General features: G+C 43.5%; 1 protein-coding gene across 6 annotated transcripts in view; it reads right to left on the reverse strand.

Moving 5' to 3' along the window:
* RBM33 (RNA binding motif protein 33) overlaps window positions 1-22,657 on the reverse strand; it is a 121,974-nt gene extending 99,317 nt beyond the window's left edge. For 3 of the 6 annotated variants that reach the window (XR_009758235.1, XM_061587577.1, XM_061587578.1), the window contains exons 1-3: window positions 22,209-22,656; window positions 9,610-9,688; window positions 779-827 (exon numbers count right to left, since the gene is read on the reverse strand). Coding sequence is in view for 5 of the 6 variants with exons in the window: in XM_061587577.1 (XP_061443561.1) it covers window positions 779-827; window positions 9,610-9,688; window positions 22,209-22,248 (168 nt within the window). In the remaining variant the exon portion in view is untranslated. Of the gene's footprint in view, window positions 1-778; window positions 828-9,609; window positions 9,689-21,940; window positions 22,092-22,208 lie in introns of those variants that run through there. The other 3 variants (XM_061587580.1, XM_061587579.1, XM_061587581.1) reach the window with 3 other exon arrangements.
* Between the last annotated feature and the right edge of the window lie 907 nt (window positions 22,658-23,564).

The following is a 23,564-nucleotide window of genomic DNA, read 5'->3' on the forward strand; positions in this document are numbered from 1 at the left end:
TTTTTGCATGCTGGTGTGCACATTTTCTTTACATCTAAATTAGGGCTCAAATTCTATATCCGACAGTGCAATCCTAGGTACATGTCTTCTCAGATGGAAGCCCCTATGAATCTTTATTTATTTATTCAGATTATATCACATCTTTCCTCCCAAAGGAGCCCAGGATAGCTGGTAAGTGTGCATAGGATCGCAGATTAAATTATATGGTTGACAAAACAATTAAAAAGACACCTAATGGAATACTAATATGACAATAAGTGGCTGTCACATCAGTCAAAATTTGTTTTTGTTTAATACTAACGTTTGTTTTTTTCTTTGACAATAAGTGGTTGTCACATCAGTTGAAATTTGTTTTAGTTTAAAGAGTAGGAGCCAAGATGGAGGAGTGTGGTTTAAGAATGAAAGGATGGGGCCAAAGGGCCCTGTGGTATCCTGTGCCCAAGAGCTCCAAGAAACCTGGAGCCGGCCCTGCTTCCTAGCATTACCTTCTGTGTATGTTTTTGTTCATAACTTATCTCAGCTCACTTTCTGAAGAAACCATGAGAAACTGCCAATCACATCACTAATGAAAGAAATAGCATTGACTGGGAGACCTAGCGTTCTTGAGCTCTTTTCAAGCTGCCATGTGCAAGCACATGCTTGAAGGAAAACACAATCAGACAACTGTCAGAGGTGTACCAATAACCTCTAAAAAGCAGAAAACCAGGAGAACTGTAAAAGTTAAATATATCCTTTAATATATATTTATGCATATACCTTAAACAGGTTTCTTACTTACTTTTTTACCAGTCAGCAAATCTTCTCCTAGCAAGTCATCATCTAATTCACTGGAAGAAAAAGATAATTAACTATGTTAGAATGAGCTTTCTGTAGCAAGGATTCTAAAACATGGGGGTGAGAGACTGTACACCATCCTCAGTTCCTCAAAAGAGTAAGTGACAGAAGTATAGCTCCTCACAGGCTAGCTACCTGAAACAATGCCTCGGGATTTCAGTAACACTTTAAACGTAGGCCAATAATATGGTGGCCTTATATTTTCCAGATAGAAATCAACTCTCTGCTGTTATGGGAGCCTTCAACTGAAGGGGTAAAAATACTTTAAATAAATAATAATTTTTATTATTATTTAGAAGACTCTGACAGAGACAAATAGCTGCATAATGCATTCATGCTGATTCTAAAAAAAGTGCAGTGTACCCAATTCAGTTATTTAGTATTGAATCCTCCATATCATTTTTGTCCACTCACTCTTTATAGCATAGAAATACAGCAAATTAAATAAATCAAATCCAGAAAACATCTTGACAGTCATCTAATTTTAAAGGAAGATTAGCAGTCTTAAAACCATAGTTAGTGCTTGATATAAGTCCTTACAAAAAAAAGCTACTTACTACAGCATAAACCTCTTACAGCAAGAGGTAGGGAACTTTTTTTAGTATAAAGTTAGTTGCAAAGGAAGGCTGCTAATCTTCATATAATTAATTCTATTACATTTTTACAATCAACAACTGTATGACATTAATCATATGGTGCAGCATAAACGGAGGATTCACATTTTTTGGCTAAGTTTGTGATCACCAAAACATTTCCATTCCTTGACCCTGACCTTATACTGTACCTCCATGCAATTTCTGGGACTACTGCCTGCTCTCCTCCCCAGGTTCAAACTGGAGAGTGGACCATAGCTCAGTGATAGAGCTTCTGCTGTGCATGTATTGCAATTCAGTCACTAACATCTCTAGGAAGGGCAGACGAGATTCCTGCCTGAAACCCTGGAGAAACACTGCTAGTCAATGCAGAGCTAGAAAACCGAAGGTCTGACTTGGTCTAAGGCAACTTCCTATGATCCTAGTGGGAGTGTCCCTGGAGTTGGGCTGCCCACACAACTGCAGGGGCAATTTCTGTGTGTGTATGTGTGTGGACTGCTTTGGCACCAGAATGCTATACCAAACACCAACTACCTAAACGGCAACTGCAACCTTCTTCAAGCTTGGACCTGTGGGAGTGTGGAGGGACAGATGTATGTACTTTACTAATGCATAATCCCCTCCTCAGCTCTAATCTGAAGATGACAACACTGGCTTTCTTCACTTGCCAAAATGAGGATGGTATTGTGTTCCCTAATATATAAAACTAAATATCGCAAGTCAGCCAACATTACAATCAACCAATCAAGAATGGCCATATTGTGCAAAGAGACAATTCCTGGTTCAACACCCTTTTAAGGCATAGACTGAAATGAGTTTTCCAGAGAAAGTACTTTCTTCTACGACATTTGAGTAGGTCTACTCTGCTTGATCTTTCCACATTATCTACTTCACTGCAGATATATACATGCATACAGCCAAATGTGGCTTCCCAGTATATATGGATGCAGTTAAACAGCAACATGTATAATTGACACACATAACATATACATAATTTTCAGTACTTGAACCATTTTATTTATTGATTAATTGATTGATTGCTTGATTGATATCCCATCCTTCCTCCTAGTAGGAGCCCAGGGTGGGAAACATAAGCACTAAAAATACTCTAATACATCATAAAAACAAACTTTAAAATATATTAAAACAATACATCCTGAAAAACTTATTAAAACAAAATATCTTTGAAAATATCTTTTTTATTTAAAAAAGCTTTAAAAACATATTTTTTTAAAAAAAAGCTTTCAAAATGCATTAAAAAGCAATTCCAACACAGACACAAACTGGGATAAGGTCTCAACTTAAAAGGCTTGTTGAAAGAGGAAGATCTTCAGCAGGTGCCGGAAAGATAACAGAGGTGGTGCCTGTCTAATATTTAAGGGGAGGGAATTCCAAAGGGTAGGTGCCACTACACTAAAGATCCATTTTCTATGTTGTGAGGAACCGACCTCCTGAGATGTCATCTCCAGGAGGCCCTCACCTGCAGAGTGCAGTGATCCACCAGGTATATAAGAGGTAAGACGGTCTTTCAGGTTTCCTGGTCCCAAGCGTAGCCAGTGCAATTTATTCAGCAGCAGAGTGATATGTTGGTGATGCCCTGTCCCAGTGTGCAGTCTCGCCGCCACATTATGCACCAGCTGCAGCTTTCAGACCAACCTCAAGGGCAGCCCCACATAGAGCACATTATAGTAATCCAACTTGGAGCTCACTGGGTAGTAGCACCATGAACAGTGCCTCCCCTGCTAACCTGAACATTCAGGTAGGTCAATCTGGGAGAAGGTGCTAGGAACCCCTGCATCAGGCTTTCATCAGCCAAGAAGGGCAAGGGTCAAGAGGACACATTGCCGGCTGCATTGTCACAATCACCTTGTTCATGTCATCAGGCAGCATCAACTGAGACTGATTTCAAGAAGCTGCAGCCGACACTGCACTAGACACCACACTGGGGACTGCAGGAGATGTGGATGGGCCATCAAGATTGCTATAGAAGCGAGCAACTTTACCCTCAAAGTGCCTTGCAAACAATTCACAGTGGACCTCCGAAGGGTCTAAAACTCCATTTCCTGGAGTTGATGTCAACAGACCCCTGACAATATGGAAAAGCTCCACTGGATGGCTACTTGAGGATGTGATAGTGGCAGAGAAGTGGGCCTTCTTCACTGCCCTCACTGCCACATGGTTACGTTTTACTCATGCCTGATCAGCCTCATAGCTATCGCTGCTTGCACCCTACCTGTCGTCCAGCCTGTTTCATTACCCTTAGCTCACTGGTGTACCAAGGTGCAAACTGGGCTCCACAATGCCAGAGAGAGCACTCAGGGGCAACCGTGTCAAGAGACTGACACACCTCACTGTTCCACAGCGTAACAAAGGCTTCAACAGGGGCACCTGCTCTATCTACTGGGAACTCCCCCAGGGCATTCGGGAATCCTGTGGATTCCATTAGGTTCCAGGGACAGACCATCTTAATCTGTCCACCACCTTGCAGGGGAGGATCCGAGCCATAAGTCTAAACTTCACCAGGAAGTGGTCAGACCATGATAATGGGGTGACGACCACCCCCCTATCTTCAGACCACCCCTTCCTCCGTCTGGAGCAAAAACCACATCAGGCCGGTGACAACTTGAGACAGCCCCATGGTCATCATGGAGGCCGTGAAGTCACAAGCCAGAATACTTGAGGCAGCTCCTCCAATACCATAGCCAAGTTGGCCTCCACCAGCTCAGCCAGAGAAGCTGCCGGGCAGCAAGGTGGACAGTACACCAGCAACAACCCTAGTTTACTGTCTCCTTGGCCCGACACCAGGTGCAGGCCCTCACAGCCAGCTCCAAGACAGAGTGGTTTCCTGGTGACAGAGATGGAAGTTCTGTAGACCACAACAACACCTCCCTCCCCCAATCCCTGCAGTCTGTGCTGGTGTTGCACCAAGTATCCAGGCAGCCAAAGCTGAGTCAGATCAACTCCTCCCAGCTCACCCATCCATGTCTCGGTAACGCACACCAAATCAGCACCTTCATCCATGATCAGATCATGAGTGTGGTCTTACTGTGTACTGATCTAGTGTTAAACTACAACACAAACAGGCCAGTGGGCACAGCAGATGAGCAACGAGGAACCCATCTATAAGAGGAGTGGGAGAGAGGAACAAGGCGTAGGCAGCCTTGCCCTCATCTTCTATGGTAGTTCACCACCTCCCCATGGCCATACTTCCCTCTACCCATGATCACTGAAACTGGGGTGGCATCACCCATGTTCCTCCTTACTAAGACTCCTACTAGACAACTGATATGGACACAACCTGAGCTCACCAACAAAGCTACCTGAACCAGTTCGCCCAGTAGACCTCTAAGAGAATTGGGAACAGTCAGACCAACTCAATAACTTTCACACAGGGCACATCTGCTCCCCCCCCCCCGTCTCACACCCAGGGAGGACCAGCCTTCTGCCAGTTGCAGACGCTCGATCTGAATGCAGCTGAAGACTTTCTCCTATTGTTCAGTTCACTGCACAGGCTCTCACCCTGCACAGGAACTACATATGAGCCATACACCCTCCCACTACTCCTGTAGATTCGTTTAAAAATATATATATAAGGGGGTAGAGTCCTCACCCTTGCGACTCCCTAAGAAGCTCCAAGGGCTGTCATGCTTTTCTGCCCCCTGACCCAACCAGCAGCTGATGCAAGAGGCTGCAAGATTGACTGCAGCCTCTCTCAGGGTCAGGCAGGGGGTCCCAGTCCTTGCATCACTGGAACCTCAGTTGTCTCAAGAAACAGCAACCTAGAGGAGTAAGCAAGCAAACACCCAAATGCTCAGATACTCACTCCCAGGGCAGGTCTTCTCCAGCCTCCCAGTGCTGCAGCTGGTCTCCTACATTTTCTTTGTAGGAGATTCATAATATTCATAGCAGCCCTAATATCCTCAGAGTGCTAATGTGGGCACAAACTGTAACTGTACTAGTATTCCAATAAAAAAGTGTTATGTGAGTTTATCTGTCATGACCCAGGTCTCTGACTCCCCATCAGAGTGACTCCTGACTCAGGAGAAGAGGCCATGTATGCAAAGAACATCTTGGAATGGGAGGAGGATTTGCTCTCAGCATCAGCCTTTGACATTCATGCCTCCCCAAAAGTTCTAGCACCAAAGGAGTCTATGATGCCAGAGCCACTCTAACTTGACAACGTCGCATCACCTTCCTCACACTCCACCTCAGAAGCCATAGAACCCCAGGCCTCTCCCACATCACCAGTTTCTAAAAGATGGGGCCCTTTAAGAGTAGAAACTCCACTCATCAGGGCAGAGCTAAGTGCCCAAAGGAAGCTGCAGTCCTAGCTAAAGCTCAGTCAGGTTTTGCCAGGAGTCAAGCGCCTGCCCTCTGCTCACAATGTCGTTTGAAACTCTCCAGGGTGCTACTCTGTTTGCCTTTTGGACTGCAACCTCTACTTTGTCTGACCACTTACCTGGACCTAATCTCTGCCTTGTTCGACTGAATTTACCAGAACCTGAGCTCTGCTTCAACTGACTCTGCTGATCAGAATCTGACCTCAAGAGTGTTAGACCTTGCCCTACTGGAACCCTGTCTCTCCTTGGCCTGACTTTACTGACTGGATCTTGAACTGGGTCTAGCAATACATGACCTCACATCCCTGGACTCTGTGACTAGCACACACTCCTCTCAGGCTAGAACCCCAACCACTGACAGAACACTATCCTTCATTCTCCCAATGCTTTCTCCAAAACTTAAAACATCCATGACAAAAAAAAATGCTCATTGCTACCCAGGTCAACAGGCCAGGTGGCCACACTTCAGAGCCACTTTGCAGATATTACCACACTAGACAGATAATGGAAGTTCATATATACACTTTCAGAAAACACATCAAACTGTAATAATCTGCTCTAGTTGCAAAAGCAACTGCATGAGCAACCTACAATCCCTATTGCCTGCTCTTACCAAAGATTATTCGCAACTTACTTTCTTCTCATCTCATCCCTTCCCACACCACAAAAGTAGTGGAGACATTTACACTGTTGGAATGCAGATGCAAATTGGGAAGCGGCCACCAACACTTCAGCTGTTCAAGAATTCACTGCGAAATAGTAGTAACAAAATATAAAAGCTATCTCACATTCTAGTGATGTTCACAGTACAACCATTTGGAGAAAAAAAGAACCATATGCAAATATTATACGATGGGTGATAGATTCTATGCTATGCTGCAAAGGAAAAAAAACTCTGCCGCACTCATGTCCTTACTGCAGAACGAAGCAGTAACAGCCACCATTGCTGGCATTCTGGTACCATCTCAGCCCCCCTATATAATACTGGAAGAAGGTGGGACACAACTATTACAGGTCATCTGAACAACAGAATCGTGTTCAGAGACCCTGCTCTGGCTGCCACCACTATCTGAGGTCCTACCCCCTTCCTATACCATAGAGGAGATTTGAAATGGTGTCAGAGTGGCAACAGTGATTTGCAGCTGCTGCTTTGGTGAACAGGGGTTTTATTTCTTTGCTGAATTCTGGGAATAGGGCTCTCATAGTGATGGTGCCCTACTTGTGGAATGTTCTTCCCACAGAGATTCACCTGTTACCTATTCTAATGTCTTATCAGTGTCAGGCAAAGCCCTTTTTATTTTCCCAGAGTTTATTTAATTCTTACTCACTGTTTTAATGTTGATGCTTGATCTATTATTGCATTTTACTGCTTTTTTATTGTACTTTTCCAATTTTACAAGCTATCCTAGAAATATTTATATTAAAGGGCAGCACAATATTTATAATGAATATGCACACCATTATGAGGTCTAAAAGAATAATGCATTAATTCATATTATACTCTCCTAGAGAGAGAGAGAATTCCAGCTTCAGTCTCTCGCTGGCCCTGGGGTGGGTCTTGTGTGGCTGCTGTGCGTGTGTGCAGTCAGGCCGCTCTCCTTGCCTTGCCTTCTTTCCTTTCCTTTGCGCTCCTGCTCTATCTTTCTCTCCGGATGCTTGCTCGGACATGGCTGGGAGACCGCCTGTCCAGGTAAGGAGGAGGAGAAGGAAGGGGCTCATGACTGGGCCACACAGGGGAGCAGCACCTGATGGATCCTTGAGCTGGGGGAGGGGGTTGTGCTTTCTTTGAGGGGGCAGAAGAGTTGTTTTTCTCAGAAACCTCCAATTTAGAGGGGCTTCCCTCCCCCCTCCCCTGAAGGCTGCCCCTTCTCACGTCAGGGCAATGGCAGATCCACTCTCACCCCACCCCTGGCATCTCCAGGAAAGAGTAGCTATTATTGTTGTTGTTTTATCATTATAATTACAATTAAAGAGTAGCTATTATTATTATTATTAAATTTATTAGCCTTGAGAAGATATGATAGCACTCTTCAAGTACTTGAAAGGTAGTCACACAGAGGAGGATCTCTTCTTGATCGTCCCTGACTGCAGGACATGGAATAATGGGCTCAAGTTACAGGAAGCCAGATTTCAGCTGAACCTCAGGAAAAACATCCTAACTGTTAGAACAGTACAGCAATGGAACCAATTACCTAGAGAGGTGGTGGGCTCTCCAACACTGGAGGCATTCAAGAGGCAGCTGGACAGGCACCTGTAGTGTATGCTTTAATTTGGATTGCTGCATTAAGCAGGGGCTGGACTTGATGGCCTTATAGGCCCCTTCCAACTCTACTATTTTATGATTCCTGGTCAATCACAGCCCCTGAAATAGCCCGAGACAGCCAGGAGTTGTTTCATATGGTTTGTCTTGACACCCAGGGGCAGCAACTATGCATAAAGAACATAAGAACATAAGAAGAGCCTGCTGGATCAGGCCAGTGGCCCATCTAGTCCAGCATCCTGTTCTCACAGTGGCCAACCAGGTGCCTGGGGGAAGCCCGCAAGCAGGACCCGAGTGCAAGAACACTCTACCCTCCTGAGGCTTCCGGCAACTGGTTTTCAGAAGCATGCTGCCTCTGACTAGGGTGGCACAGCACAGCCATCATGGCTAGTAGCCATTGATAACCCTGTCCTCCATGAATTTGTCTAATCTTCTTTTAAAGCCATCCAAGCTGGTGGCCATTACTGCATCTTGTGGGAGCAAATTCCATAGTTTAACTATGCGCTGAGTAAAGAAGTACTTCCTTTTGTCTGTCCTGAATCTTCCAACATTCAGCTTCTTTGAATGTCCACGAGTTCTAGTATTATGAGAGAGGGAGAAGAACTTTTCTCTATCCACTTTCTCAATGCCATGCATAATTTTATACACTTCTATCATGTCTCCTCTGACCCGCCTTTTCTCTAAACTAAAAAGCCCCAAATGCTGCAACCTTTCCTCGTAAGGGAGTCGCTCCATCCCCTTGATCATTCTGGTTGCCCTCTTCTGAACCTTTTCCAACTCTAGAATATCCTTTTTGAGATGAGGCGACCAGAACTGTACACAGTATTCCAAATGCGGCCGCACCATAGATTTATACAATGGCATTATGATATTGGCTGTTTTATTTTCAATACCTTTCCTAATTATTGTTAGCATGGAATTTGCCTTTTTCACAGCTGCCGCACACTGGGTCGACATTTTCATCGTGCTGTCCACTACAACCCCGAGGTCTCTCTCCTGGTCAGTCACCGCCAGTTCAGACCCCATTGACGTAATCTGCCCAATCTGCCTTGGACAGGATGCTGCTGTAGCCAATGCAGCACAACCCTCTGCCTGCATCGCCACAGCCACAACAGAAAATAGTGTTGGGTTTGAGATCTCTAATTTCTGTCCATAGCATTAACAAGAAAAATGGCCAAAAGCAATTTAGACATTAAAAATTATTTAAAAGGACTGCAGGAACAAGAAACATGTTGCTATGCAAGATAAAATGTCATGCCTTAAAGCAAAAAGAACTTCTCCCACAGAATTGTCTATTCTTAAAAGCTACATTTAGTTAGGAAGCTAACTGCAAAAGCAAGTCTTGCCCTGTCAAAATTTTATGCAACATTCTTCATGATACCATACTTGTTCACATCTCCAAACTGTAAGCTCTTCATGCCAGATATACATTTTTCCACAACTGAATATCTGACATGCACATCACAGGCAGATAACTTCATTAGTGTCTGAATTTGCACTTTTAAAAAGCAGGATACAAAATACAAACACAAAGCAAAATGGAATTCCATATAAAGCACGTGAACATTTTAAAAAGTCTTACCTGTCCCAGTCATCATCTCCAGTTCTTCTCCTCCAAGATCTTTCTGCACCAGGCTTATCAAACTGATCAAAGTCATCATCTGTTAAAAGAAGACATTTACAGAAAGAAAATTCATAGATCATAAAACAGCAGCACTAACATTTTTTCCTTACAACTCCCCATTTGCTTTTACAACCTGCTTCTACGAGGAGAACTGAAAAATATTCTAGATTCATTAAACTGAAAGAGATCATATGCAGGGGTGGCCACTCTGTGGCTCTCCAGATGCTGCTGGACTACAGCTCCCATCATCCCTGACCATGAGCTGTGTTGGCTGAGACTGATGGGAGCTGTAGTTCAGCAGCATCTGGAGAGCCATAGAGTGGCCACCCGTTTGGTTTCTCATCAGTCCAAGCTACCATTAATCTTCACAGTTCCATTATGTTACTTGTGCAACTTATTACCATTGCTTTCTTCGGTCTTTTAACTGCTAATTATTATAAGTTGCTTTTAGCAATTTTGTCAGAAATCTTGAGAGCTCCATTGGGAATATCTTAAATACAGTCATCTAAGTTATCTTAACTTATAAAAATAAAAGCCACAGCACCCTATGACAACAAGTTCCACAGATTAACGTGAGCAATATAAAACCAAATTAAGTTTGCCATTTATTAATACCAAGACTAGAGGGCATCTTGTAAAGCTGTGTAGTAGAACACTTTCAGTGGTCATCTGCTTATACTGCATCTCAACTGATTTTTCAATTTGTTTTAGGATTTCTATGTAACCTGCCTTGGACATTAAATAGAAAAACCAGATATACATTTTTAAAACAGAAATTTAACATTAAAAATCTACCAATTCTTGAATTCAATAACTCTTTTCTACCTTCTTGCTGTGCATTCCATAAATATACAGTAGATGAAGAGAAAGGCCATTCTCAGCCTCTGCAAGCAAACATATGGAGTTGAGGAGGCTTTCCTGCCCCGGACTATGGGCGGTAGAAAGCCAATTTAGGATCTGAGGGGGCCTATAGAACAAAATCCAACAATACAAATCCAAAGTCACCATTTCTACTCTGGGTACAATGCCCGACAGGAAAGGATGAAAATGGAACAAACTGGCAGAACCTCTTCCAAACAACTGAGGACACTATAGTTGGGGGGAATATAAAACACCTACATAATTCTTATATCAATTGGGGGGGGTGTCAGTTCTAGAAACTACAACTGTATACAAAATATAGATACATACTTATGTGCAGTATGCCTAGCAACAGGCCTTTCTAGAGTCCCAAAGATACTGTTTGCAGCTAAACTATTTATCATTAAGCAGCAGCTAGTATCATTGCCTGAAAAGTTTTTTTCTTGAATAGAGAAACCTTTTCTTAGGGTTTCTGTTTGTTTAGCAACACAATCTTCTTTGGTGCTGCTAAATCTGGCTATATATTCTAGGAAACCCTTTTGACCACCAGAAATATTATCTCTGTACAAAAATCAGTGACATTCCCTTCAATATGCAGAAGCCATCATTACTACTAAGGTACTAAACGTCTTTAGTTATATCATGAGATCCATTACTCCTCCTTGGGCTGTGCCAGAGGAGGAGCGAAGGGAGTATGCAAACCCAGGGCTCTCTACACAACACTAAATAATTGTTTAGCGTTAACACCATAAGCAGCCCAATTGCTTTTGTTCAGTCCAGCTGGAATGATGCATAGCAGCATGGGGAGAACTAACTGCAAGTGGTAGCTGCAGGTGGGGTGGAGGGGAGGCAAAAGCAACAGCAGTATAAGCAAGCTATCAAGGTACAGATGAGTGATCACTGTTCTGCTGTGTGAGCTGTGTGTCTATCCAGGCAGATAAACTCATGTCCAATCCATACTCTATATAACTCAAATCTTCTATTTTATTCATAAGTAATCTTGAACAGCAACTAATAAATTCAGCAACAAAACACTTAACTGCACAAAGATGATAGAAGATTCACTTGAGCAAAGGAGGTAGAATGGCTGCATGATGAAAAGGTAATGCACAGCCAAGCCCTCCAAGCTACGGAGAACCAGGCCTGAGGGAGGATGTCTACCTTCTAGAAAGAACCACCCAAACACAGAACTAAGGAATCTTTCCAGGAACAGCCAACTGAGGCATGATGACAATCAGACCTATCAGTGGCTAACAGATTTATTAAAGAGGATTCTACCCACAAGCTTGCAGATAGTATATTAAATAACATAATGCCCAGTTGGGGCAGAACACTCCATGCCTCGAATCTGTAGATTCCACTACCTATAACTTTTGTTAACTATGCAACAGAACAACTGCATTATTGATTAACTAATGTAGTGGTAAAGGTGTTGGACTACGACCTGGGAGACCAGGGTTTGAATCCCCACACAGCCATGAAGCTCACTGTGAGCCAGTCACTGTCTCTCAGCCTCAGAGGAAGGCAATGATAAATCACCTCTGAATACCGCTTACCATGAAAACCCTATTCATGGGGTCGCCATAAGTCGGGATCGACTTGAAGGCAGTCCATTTTTCAATGAAATCACATTCTCTATGGGTGCATGTCTTCACAGTATATGAGCTGCACCACCTCCACCACAGGTCTAATGAATATCTTTGTTGTCCCTTGCTTTGTTGTCTTGACTTCAATCTTGCAGACCTTCCCACCCTTGCTTAGGATGATCTTGGTAATGAGTCCCATAGGCCACTCATTACGATGGGTTTGCTTGTCTTTTAACAAAACAATATCACCCACCTTCACATTGGGAGTGTTGACTTGCCTTTGTTTTGGCTCTGCAAAGTCACAAGGTACTCGTGTTTCCAGCAGTCCCAAAATGTGTTCACAAGGCTCTGTATCTGTCTCTATTGATGTTTATGTAGATCTTTGGTGCTGAACTGCCCAAGTGGTGCTGAACTTACTCCCACCTTTTGTGTTAACAACATGGCAGGAGTTAGGACAGTTGGATTTTCTGGGTCAGAGGATCCACGAACCAGTGGTCTTGCATTGATAATAGGAGTTACTTCAGCCAAGAGTGTAGTTAAAACTTCATGAATGAGTGGATTTGGTTCCCACAGCATAGAGTCCAAGATCCAGTGGGCAACCCCAATCATGTGTTCCCAACCTCCACCCATGTGAGAAGAGTAGGGAGGGTTGAATTTCCATGTACAGCCTTGGGTAGTCAAGCGTCTCTCAAATTTTGCATCAAAGATGTTATTAGGTTGATATTCGCTCTCTGCAGGCTCCAATGAAGTTGGATCCACAGTCAGAACGTAACTGTTTGGCTGGTCCACAGATGGCAAAGAATCTGCGAGGAGCATTTATGAAGCTGGAAGTGTCCACTGACTCAATTACTTCAAAGTGCACTGCATGGACACTCATACATGTGAACAGCACAGCCCATCACTTACTGTTAGCTTGTCCTCCTTTTGTCTGGCATGTCACCACTGTCCAAGGTCTAAAAATGTCTAGGCCCACATAGGTGAAAGGGGGCTCTGTGCTCAGCTGATCCATAGGCTGCCACTTTCTGCTCTTGGTACCTGCCTCACTGTCTACAGCATTTTACACATTTATGAATAACTGAGTTGATGCATCGTTTAGCATTCGTAATCCATAACCCTGCAGCTCCAATGGCTCCTTCAGGAAAAGTGTCTGCCTTGGTGTTTGACCTTTCCACGATAGTGCCATGAGTAGGGAGGCAGACCTAATCAGTTGCTAACAGATTTACTAAAGAGGATTCTACCCACAAGCTTGCAGGCAGTATATTAAATAACATAATGCCTAGTTGGGGCAGAACAATCACCTCCTGAGCAGTTGTTTATAAAAGTGATTTATTACTGTAATTCACCATCTGTGGCTTCTGTAAATCATTTCATTGAAATTTCTCCATGAGATAAACTGAAGCTGAATCCCAGCAAGACAGAAATACTGTAGATTAGTGTCTCCCATGTCTGAGAATGAAGCAGGCAACCTCTAGTTATGCTTCCCCTGAAAGATCGGGTTCATAGTCTGCAGGTACCGTTGGCTTTCCCCTTGACTCTAGAAGTCAAAGTGGCTTTAGTGGCTTGAAGTGACTATTTCCAGCTACAACTATTCCTGAACAGAGATAGCCTGGCCACCGTGACCCATACTCTAATAACCTTCCATTCAGATTGTTGCAATGAACTCTACAATGGCCTGTGCTTGAAAATGGTCCAAATGTTGCAGCTAGTGTAAAACACAGCCTCCAGCTGTTGGGTCCAATGCCTAGGGACCATATAACACTGGCATTTGAAGAGGTGCAATATCTGCTAATTAACTACTTGTCCAATTTAAGGTTTGGTCTCAACATACCAAGCCCTAAATGATCTGAGACTCAACTATCTGCTTATGGTCTTAAGATCTACTGAGGAGGCTCTCCTGGTAGCACCAACTTTAAGGGAAGCTTAGAGATCTATAACCCACTGAAGGGCCTTGTCAGTAATAGCACCCCACTTGTGGAATGGACTCAGCTGTCACTGTTTAAGTTTTAGACTCCAGCTGAAAACTTGCCCCTTTCATCAGACTTCTTACTGTACAATGAGGCCTAGACTGCAGAAAACTGTTAGATGTTCTGTTATATTGCTGGTTTTATTTTTTATTACAGATTTTCTTTATTTTTGTAACCCTAATATTGCTGGAGTCGTAGCACGAAGAGAAGGATGTATGTTTTTAAAACAAGCTAAAAATGCCTGTCAGTATGTGACTTGTTATTGCGCACAAAGTCATTTGACATTGTCAAGAACAACTGAAGTTGGCCAAAGTAAAATGGCTTAAGCCTGAGGTATTGTGGGGAATATCTTGCATTGGTGCCTTGGATGCTTGAAGCTGGGAAAAAATAGGGTGTCTCATACAGACCAGCTGCAGCTTGCTAGCTTAGAGGGGAGGCAACTGCCTGGTACCAAGGTCAGGAGCCCTAAGTAGCTGTAAATTAGTAGGCCTGCCCTTATGGGGAACTTCTGAACTATTCCATCACCTAGATGTGTCATGATTAGCTAACTGGCCCTCTCGCTGTTGCTGGGCAAATTCCCATAAAAGGGGGGTTATTCTTCAGCTAGTTGCCCCTGGCTTTCATACGCTACTAAACACCACCAGCAGCAGCAGCAGCAGCCGCCCCCCCCATTCCATCTTGACTTACCTATGTGATGTCTGCTGGTATAAGGACCTCTTATACTTTTGTGAGTATACTGTTTGTGAGTATTTAGCTTAGGGTAGGGTAAGCTTTGTTATTTTGTGTATGTGTTGAACTTTCTCTCTGTAATGTTGTATAGGTGTTGACAATGCCTAACTCTGTTTAAGAGTGTTTGGCTTAAAGGAATTGTATGCTGCTCTTTCATATGCACTTATATTTTAACTAATACACGCAGATAATATGAGGTAGTTTATTGCTTGGGAACTGTGGCTTTAAATCCAGTACCCTGACCACCAAGCTACTGATTACTGAATTGAGTTTGACTGGAGGCTCCAGAGCAATGAGTGTAAGGTTTGACTCTTGCTCTTGGGAATCTCTGCCAGTCGACTGGCACTCTGGGTTTCCTTTGACTCAGGGTGGGAGATCCAGTTAAGGGGTAGTGGGAGTCTACTTACCTTACAGGGTTGGTGTTGGGTTTAACTCAACCCTAGTAAGGGAGGCACAAGGTGTGCCTGGCCGGAGTAAATTGCTCTGGGATTGGGGAATTGGGGTCTTGGCCCTTGACAGACATAACGAGAATACAATCCCCCCATGCATTTCAACATTTATGTGAAACTGCTGGGAGAAGTCAGCAGACGTTTGAGCTGAAGACAGAGATGCAGAATTTCTGGAAATGTTGAAACCATGGGGGAAAATGTTTTTCATTTTATATATATATTCTGGAAATTACCATGTCTATTCTAGTCCTCCACAGTGTCAAGAGGACATGGGGGTTTTTTTGGGGGGGGGAACTGGAAAAACCAACAGGGGGGTTCCTGGGCTTTCACATCTCTAGTTGAAGAATCACCAATATTAAGATGACACTTAGCTTCACCTCATTTTTCCATCTGCTCATCCCAGGGAGACTGCTGAACTTCTGAACTGAAGCCAGGAAGCTGTACAGGGTTGACTGAGGGTAAACAAGCTGAAACTTAATCCAGGTAAGATGGAGCCACATGGGGATACTGGTAACTGTTGACGGAGGTTTGCAACTGGTCTTAGATGGGGTTGCACTCTCCCTGAAGGGCCAAGTGTGTAGCTTGCAGAGTCAGCACTAACTAGAGATGCTCTGGTGGTAGCAGTGGCCAGGAGCACTTCCCAATAGTTTAGGTTGGACCACCAGCTGCAATCTTATCTAGAGAGAGTGGGCCTTGCCTCAGTTATCCATGCACTAGTGACATCCAGGCTAAACTTCTGTAATAGTGTACCAGTTGTACTGGTTGATAGTGCATTTCTGAGTCAAACTCAAAGTGCTAGTGATGATCCTTAAATCTGTGAAAGGTTTGGAGTCAGGTTATCTTAAGGATTGCATCAATCGGCACACACTCCAAGATCTATCTCCAAGCGCCTGTTAAGATGCCCATATGTAAAGAAAAGTTGGTGGTATTGAGAGAAAGGGCTTGACTAATCTTACATTAAGTTAGTGGGAATGCCTAACAGTGTCTTTTCAGCGATGGTCCTGTAGTTGTGGAATTCAATCCCAAGTAAGATCAAGCAAGCCCTATCCCTCAATAGTTTTAAGCAGACTTTAAAGGTGTTTACTGCAGCATTTAGTGGGTAACTATAATATAGAGACTGTAGAAATAGTATTGCTGTCTGGCTCTGAAATAACAGACATGTTGGGTTATTTTTTGCGGCTTATGCTGGCTTTTATCAGCATTTTGAAGAAAATTGATGCTTTAAGTATTTCAAATGGTTTTAATATTACATTTTATTTTGTATGTGTTGACGTACACTTTGTACATTGCTTTGAGAAGCATTTTTTGCCTGATAAATGGTCTGTATAGTCCATAAATAGAATAGAATAAATAGAAATACATAGAAGCCAAACAAAGTACGGAATTCTCAAACCCAAGTTGACCAAGCCCTAACAGCTACTCCATGTCTCAAAAAAAGAAACAAGTAATCAGAGTTCAGCCCCTGCATAGTCCTGGAGAGAGCTGTTACTGGAAGAGACACCATGAGATCCTGCATTTAGAAGTCACTACCTAGAACAGTGAGTGGTGTTTTAGTATCTAGACATACTAGATATCCCCCTGCACCATATCCCAGGTATCATCTCTGGCACTGACAACACTAATTTTTCAGTGTTCTACCAGGCTCCAATAGATACTGCAGTAGTTTTGTGACATCATGCAGAAAACACAACTACTGTACACAACTCTGCAGTCAGAATACCAATTCTGGTTGTGAAAGTTCAGCAACTAACTTTAATTAAAAATGCTTAGAAGGCATAAACTAGCCAAATAGATTATGACAACAGCAATTCAAAATGCAAGAAAGAAAGAAGACATGAAGCTGTAACAATGAGCTACAAACATCTCCTGTTCTGTTCCACCACCCTGGGCTCCTGCTGGGAGGAAGGGCGGGATATAAATCAAATAATTAATAAATAAATAAATATTCCTCGCACTACACAAACACATGTCTACTTGCTTCTATTATTATTTGTAATTTCTCATAATTCTTACCTACCCTTCAACAATTGGTATAGGGGCAGGTTACATACATAAAAATGTAATAACAAAAATACAGTAAAGAAAAACTTGATAAATAAGCATAATAAAACATCAAGTCATCACTAATGTAGAGCAAGTAACATCTCAGTGTTACAAAGGCTGGGATGAAAAGATGCATCATAACCTGCCCAAGGAATGGCACCTCCAAGGAGAGGGCATTCCAGTCAGGGGGCTATCACAGAGAAGCCTTCCAACACACCACTGCCCCTTTATTTATTTATTTGATTTATATCCCGCCCTTTCTTCCAGCAGGAGCCCAGGCAGGCAAACCACATCACCAAAAACACTCTAAAACATCATAAAAAGAGACTTTAAAATATATTAAAACACAACAATAATTAAAAACATATTAAAACAAAACATATTTAAAAACATTTTTAAAAGCTTTATAAACATTTTTAAACAGGTTTAAAAATATATTAAAAAGCAATCCCAACACAAAAGAGGAAGGTCTTCAGGAGGCACCGAAAAGATAACAGAGATGGTGCCTGTCTAATATTTAAGGGGTGGCAATTCCAAAGAGTAGGTGCCACTACACTAAAGTCCTGCTTCCTATGTTGTGTGCAACGGGCCTCCTGATAAGATGGTATCTGCAGGAGGACCTCACCTGCAGAGAGAAGTGAACGACTGGGTATATGTAAGACTGTCTTTCATGTATCCTGGTCCCAAGCTGTATGGGGCTTTGTACACCAAAACTAGAACCTTGAACTTAGCCCGGTAGCTAATAGGTAGCCAGTGCAATTCTTTCAGTAGCGGAGTGACATGTTGGTGATAACCTGCTCCAGTGAGCAGTCTCGCTGCTGCATTTTGCACCAGCTGCAGCTTCCTCACCAACCTCAAGGGTAGCCCCACATGGAGTGCATTACAGTAATCTAACTTGGAGCCCACTGGGTAGTAGCACCATGAACAGTGCCTCCCCTGCTAACCTGAACAATCTGGGTTAATCTAGGAGAAGGTGCTCCTTCAGGTATTTTAAGACAAAGTTGTTTAGGGCTTTCTACTTCAGCAACAGCCCTGGATTTGCGGTCAAAAGGAAATTGGCAACCAGTGCAGACCTTTTGGGGCTGGTGCAATATGCATTCAGCCAGTGGACACAACCGGCTGTGCCAGTTGAAGCTTTTGAACAGTCTTCAAGGGAAGCCCAACTTACAGCACATTACAATAGCCCAATATTTAGAGATTTATCAGACCATGCACTACTGTTCTCTGTCTACCAGGCATTCTGTCGAGAGAGGGCCATAGCTGGCAAAGCCAGCACTCCTCACCACCTGGGCTTTATAGGACCATGATGGATCCAGAAGTATCCCCCAAGCTATGCAACTGCTTGTTCAAGGCGAGTGCAACCCCATTCAAAACAGGCCATCTTCCCACTTCCTGGACCAAGAACCACACAACACCTCCCTCTTGTCTGGATTCAGTTTCAATTTGTTGGCCCACATCTAGCCCATTGCTGCCTCCAGGCAGCTGCTCCTCCTGACAAAAGAGATAGAGCCCAGCATTAATTTACCGATGACACTTCTCTCCAATTCCCCTGACAACAGCTTCCAGTGGCTTCACAGAGATGTTGAACAGTACTCCCGAGAAGACTGAACCAAGGCAGTTTTGGTATCATAACCAGGCCTGAAGCCAGATGTGTCTATATAATAAGCTTCCTCCAAGCCATACTTGTACTTGGGCTTACACCACCTTCTCAAGCACCCTGCCCAAAAAAAGAAGATATTGATGACTGGGAGGTATGTTGTTAAGAACTTCAGGGTCCAGGAAGGTCTTCTTTAAGGGCAGATGGCACTTTATTCTCCCGCAATGAGGACCCCGCTCAGTCAACTCCCTGCTCCGGGATAGTTTTAATAAGGTATCTTGGGCAGGGTTGAAAGGACAAGTATTAGGTACAAGCAGCTTGTATACATCCTGAGGGTCCAATAATTGAAACTGATAACATGACTAGACAGAGTATTGTATGTTTCTGAAGGACTACTACTAGCAGTGGCACCTAATGCCATGAAAATCTGACTTATTTTGTCCTCAAAGTACCTCGCAAATTTGTAACAGCAGACTTCTAATGGTTCCATCACCTCTCTTTTTCCATTAGTCAACACCAGCCCATTCTCCACACAAAGACTACTACTTAGAGTGTGCAATGGCCCCATTGTCTCTTCAAAGTGACATCTAATTCCATGCCAGAATTACACTTTGGAGATCTGATACTTTTCACACCAGGCAAAAGAAACTGCATCTGATTTGTGCAAAAGAAACAATATCAGGTTCTTGTTCAAATGCTGCTGCGCTTCCCTTCCTCCAGGGTGCAGCAGACTTCAAACTGGCTGGAAGGGGAGTTCTCTCACTTTACTGAACTAACAATCTCATTCCTCAGTGCAATGGAATAGTCAGTCATCTCTCATCATGCATGCTACACAAAGACAAACACATACCTATGCATATCAGAAGAGGGGTATTTCCCTCCCCCTTGCGATACTGTGCTGGGTAAAGAGCTTTCAACTTTTTGTTTAAGACATTTATTCCCAACTATTCAACCTAAGGTTCCAAGAGTGGCTTACATTCAAACACAAAGCCAATAAAAGTACATCAAGTCAAATATGACACAATACCTACACTATACATTTAGAAATTTTGCCGCCCTGGGCTCCTGCTGGAAGGAAGGGTGGGATATAAATCAAATAATAAATAAATAAAATGAGAGGAAGAATCAGTAGTATTTCCAGAAATGAGAATTAACCCGTAGCCAAGTTGGCACTTAGATTGGATTTCATTGCACTGGGGCATCTAGGCTGTATTGTACCAAGTACTATTCTATATTTCAAAGTCACCTCCAAGTTCACACTCAGTTAAAACATAAGATTTTATTTTATCGGCTCCAGGTCTCATTAATTCAAAGATTTTTTTTCAAAAGGAACATTACCAGACAATTTTTCTCACGAATGTGAAGAAAGCACTGAAATACCTTCATCCAAAAATGAAATTGGGCCCATGGTGCAAAACCTGGCTCAGTTCATAAGTGTCTGACAAGCATTTTAAAGATGAAGATTTCTGTAATATGTTTAACCATGAGCAAACATATCAATGCACACACAGCAATGAAGACCAAGTTCAGGAATTTAACAAGAACTCACATAATAGTTCTGCTTAGAGAATGAAAAGTCTCTAACTACACTAGTAATGAACAGTGAGGGCTGAGTATAAAACAACTTTCCAAGCACAGGAATTTAATGCAACTCAGGACTACAAGATGTTTTGTAGCAAATGTTTTAGTCAGGAGCTTACTTGCCACAGTTTGCTGTCTATGGTTGAATGCTACTTTCACAGCTGTTACACTGGCATTCAGAACCAGAAATGCAGCTTAATTGTTGTGGAATGAATAATACACATGACTGTACCATTCAGGAGGTGCTCTGCCAAATTTAATCTTCTAGTCAAGTAAGTGTTATTATACTGTGCTCATAATTCATGATTAAAAACCAAACAAGTTTTTGCAAAAAAAAATATGGTTTGAACTTGCAAATAAAAATTAACTGTGTAATATAAAGGCACTCAATTAGAATTAAGATTTCATCAGGTCAGTTTGCCACTATCTCTTATCTGATACCAACTCAAGACTAAAGTCAAAGCGTCAGCTGCTCTTAAGTAAGGTGAAAAAATTATTAAGGGATTCTAGGAAAACTGCATATAGTAAGTATACATCCTTATGATGAATACCATGCATACACAAAACAAGACAGATAAAAATGTTCAAATAGTTTCAAACCAACAGAAGGCCAAATCCATTCAACCCCACACAAAAATTAAACTCACCTGGTGAAAGAGGAGAACTGGACTACTAAAATACATTTTGTTTTCTACTCAACCATTTTACAGCAGCAGCATTCAAAGACAGACAAGTAGCACTGACACCTTGATAGGTTAAAAACAATATTAAGGAAATTACCCAAACAGAACAACATGATCGGATTGATCAGTCCTTATTCCCCTTTTCTATTAATAATCTGTTTCCAGATATATTAAATTCCATGCAGCCTACTTTAACGACAGGAGACAAGGGACAGTGACACCTTACAATCAGATTAGTCTCTTCTTCTTTCCTAGCTCTAAAAATCCATACATAACCCATCCTCAAATCCACCCACAAATACTTTTTCTGCATATGCTTCTGAATCCCAAATCCAACATGCCTATACACCAAACGTGAAGAGCCTGTCGCTCTTTAAACACTGCTATACCACAACACCTAGCAATGATTCCTGGCCATTGGCCATGCTGGCTGGGGCTGATGGGAGATGGAGTCCAGCAACCTCTGAAGGACCACTATTACCGCTTACCTGATAATGCAGCTCGCAAGCTCCTGCACGCAGAATTGCTTGCAATCCTCCAACATTTACCAGTTCCCCGGTACCCCAAAACAACCCCCGCGCCTGTAGCAATCTGCCCCTCTATCGGTGTCATCTGTATACCCGGCCAATCCCACCAGCGCCCGCGAAACTCACAGATAGACGGCGGGCCCTTCTAACCTTCGTATATTTCCTGCCACTGAACCAATGGATGCTCATTCCATTACCACCACCTTAGAACCCACCATCAATTTTTTCATCGATTATTTTTACCTTCCCGAAGTCGACGCTAAACTCACCTCCTTCGGGCATCCCACACAAATTTACAGCGGGTGGGTTGGGGGGTGTCGGTCAGCTAGCCCTATAAGAACACAGTGGGGTCCTACTTCCGAGTAAACAAGCACACAAAATGGGACTAACAGTCGCACTGATCGCCACCTGCCCTTTGAGATCAGAAGCCCCTCCTCCACATTCACGCGCTCTTCCCCCTCCCCCGGTTTGGGCCCGCTGCTTTTATCTCGAGCCAGCCGCGCCCCCTTAGACTTTGCGGGCGTTGGGTCTCCGTACCTGCTCCCCCGTCTCCTCCTCCTCCTAAGGCGGCTGCCATGGCGCCGGGTCCTGTGAGAACGCGGTGCGAAGAACCCGCGACCCTCCTACTTCTCACGGCACCGCTGGGTTGTTCTTGCGGGTGGGTGAGCGCCCGCCGCCGATGAGCTCGAAGAAACTAGCACAACATGGCGGCCGGCGGCTGAGGGAAGACGCGGAGGAGACGAAGGGAGTGGTGAACGACGCCACTAGCGTCGCGTTGCAGTCTGGGATACTGGAGGACCAGCTCCCTCCTTCCCCTGCTGCCACCCTGCCCCCCGGAATGAGGGCGGATTCCCCTCTTTGGTTAACTGGTCGCGCTAGGTCCGAAAAGCCGCTTCGCGAGCGCATGCGCAGCTTCGGAAATAGGGCGCCGGGTGTGTACGCAAAGAACAATAAAATGACGCCCGCCCTGTTTCCCTTCCTCATTCCCCACCCCATGGCCTTACAGACAAAAAGGGGCCTACGCACCAATGCGCATGCGTACAAAGGAAGCCTAGCGATTGAATTCTCAGTGGCACGAAGACATGACGCATGCGCATATTTTTTAAAACTTTTTTCGTTCTCCGAGTTGGATCTTTCGATCTCCGTAATCCGAAACAAGGATAAATGCTCGACATATAAAACCTATTATTCTTCCTACTCCCTCTCTTGCCTCAACAGATCCATGCCCTTCTCCAAAATTATCTCCTGTTAGTGATGACGACGACGATAATAATAATAATAATAATACACCCTTCAGATGCCAGTTGTGGAAAGGCACTAGCTGACCATCCCCCCAATATAAGCTTTCGTTATTTGCTTTAGGAATAATACAGGAAGAGGCTGTAATTTAGCTGCGATAAGGGAGGAAAGGTAATGAAAATAGGTTCTAATTAGCAGGAATCAAAGCCGTCGATGACCGCGTGGATGGTTTAATCTTCCCTTCAGCTGGACTCCTAAATCTGCCTTACACCGTTAGCAGATTGCCAATTGTGACCGGCTGCAGCGAGTCTCGAAGGCCAAGGGGCTTCTCCAGCTCTGCTACCTGCCAGGCTTTTTCACTGCGTGCAGGTGCTTGTTCCCCAGTTACGTCCGCGCCCTGGAGAAAAGAAGGCTTCCTCATCTTGCGATGTGCTCCACCCTCTTTGATATCTTTTAGGGGAGAGAAATGAGCTGGCCCCCCTTTTCCGATTGTTTCCTAACTGAGCGGATAAGGGATTAGGTTGGTCGTTATTTCTTAGCGCCCTGCGTTTAGTCATCAGGCTGGAATAGCTGACCGAAACGGAATGAAATAGAACAAGATTAAAGTTTGCAGATTTGCATCATTTTCTGCTCATTATTCTTGCGTTGTTTATT

The sequence above is a fragment of the Rhineura floridana genome, chromosome 10, assembly GCF_030035675.1.
Source record: "Rhineura floridana isolate rRhiFlo1 chromosome 10, rRhiFlo1.hap2, whole genome shotgun sequence".
NCBI lineage: Eukaryota > Metazoa > Chordata > Lepidosauria > Squamata > Rhineuridae > Rhineura > Rhineura floridana.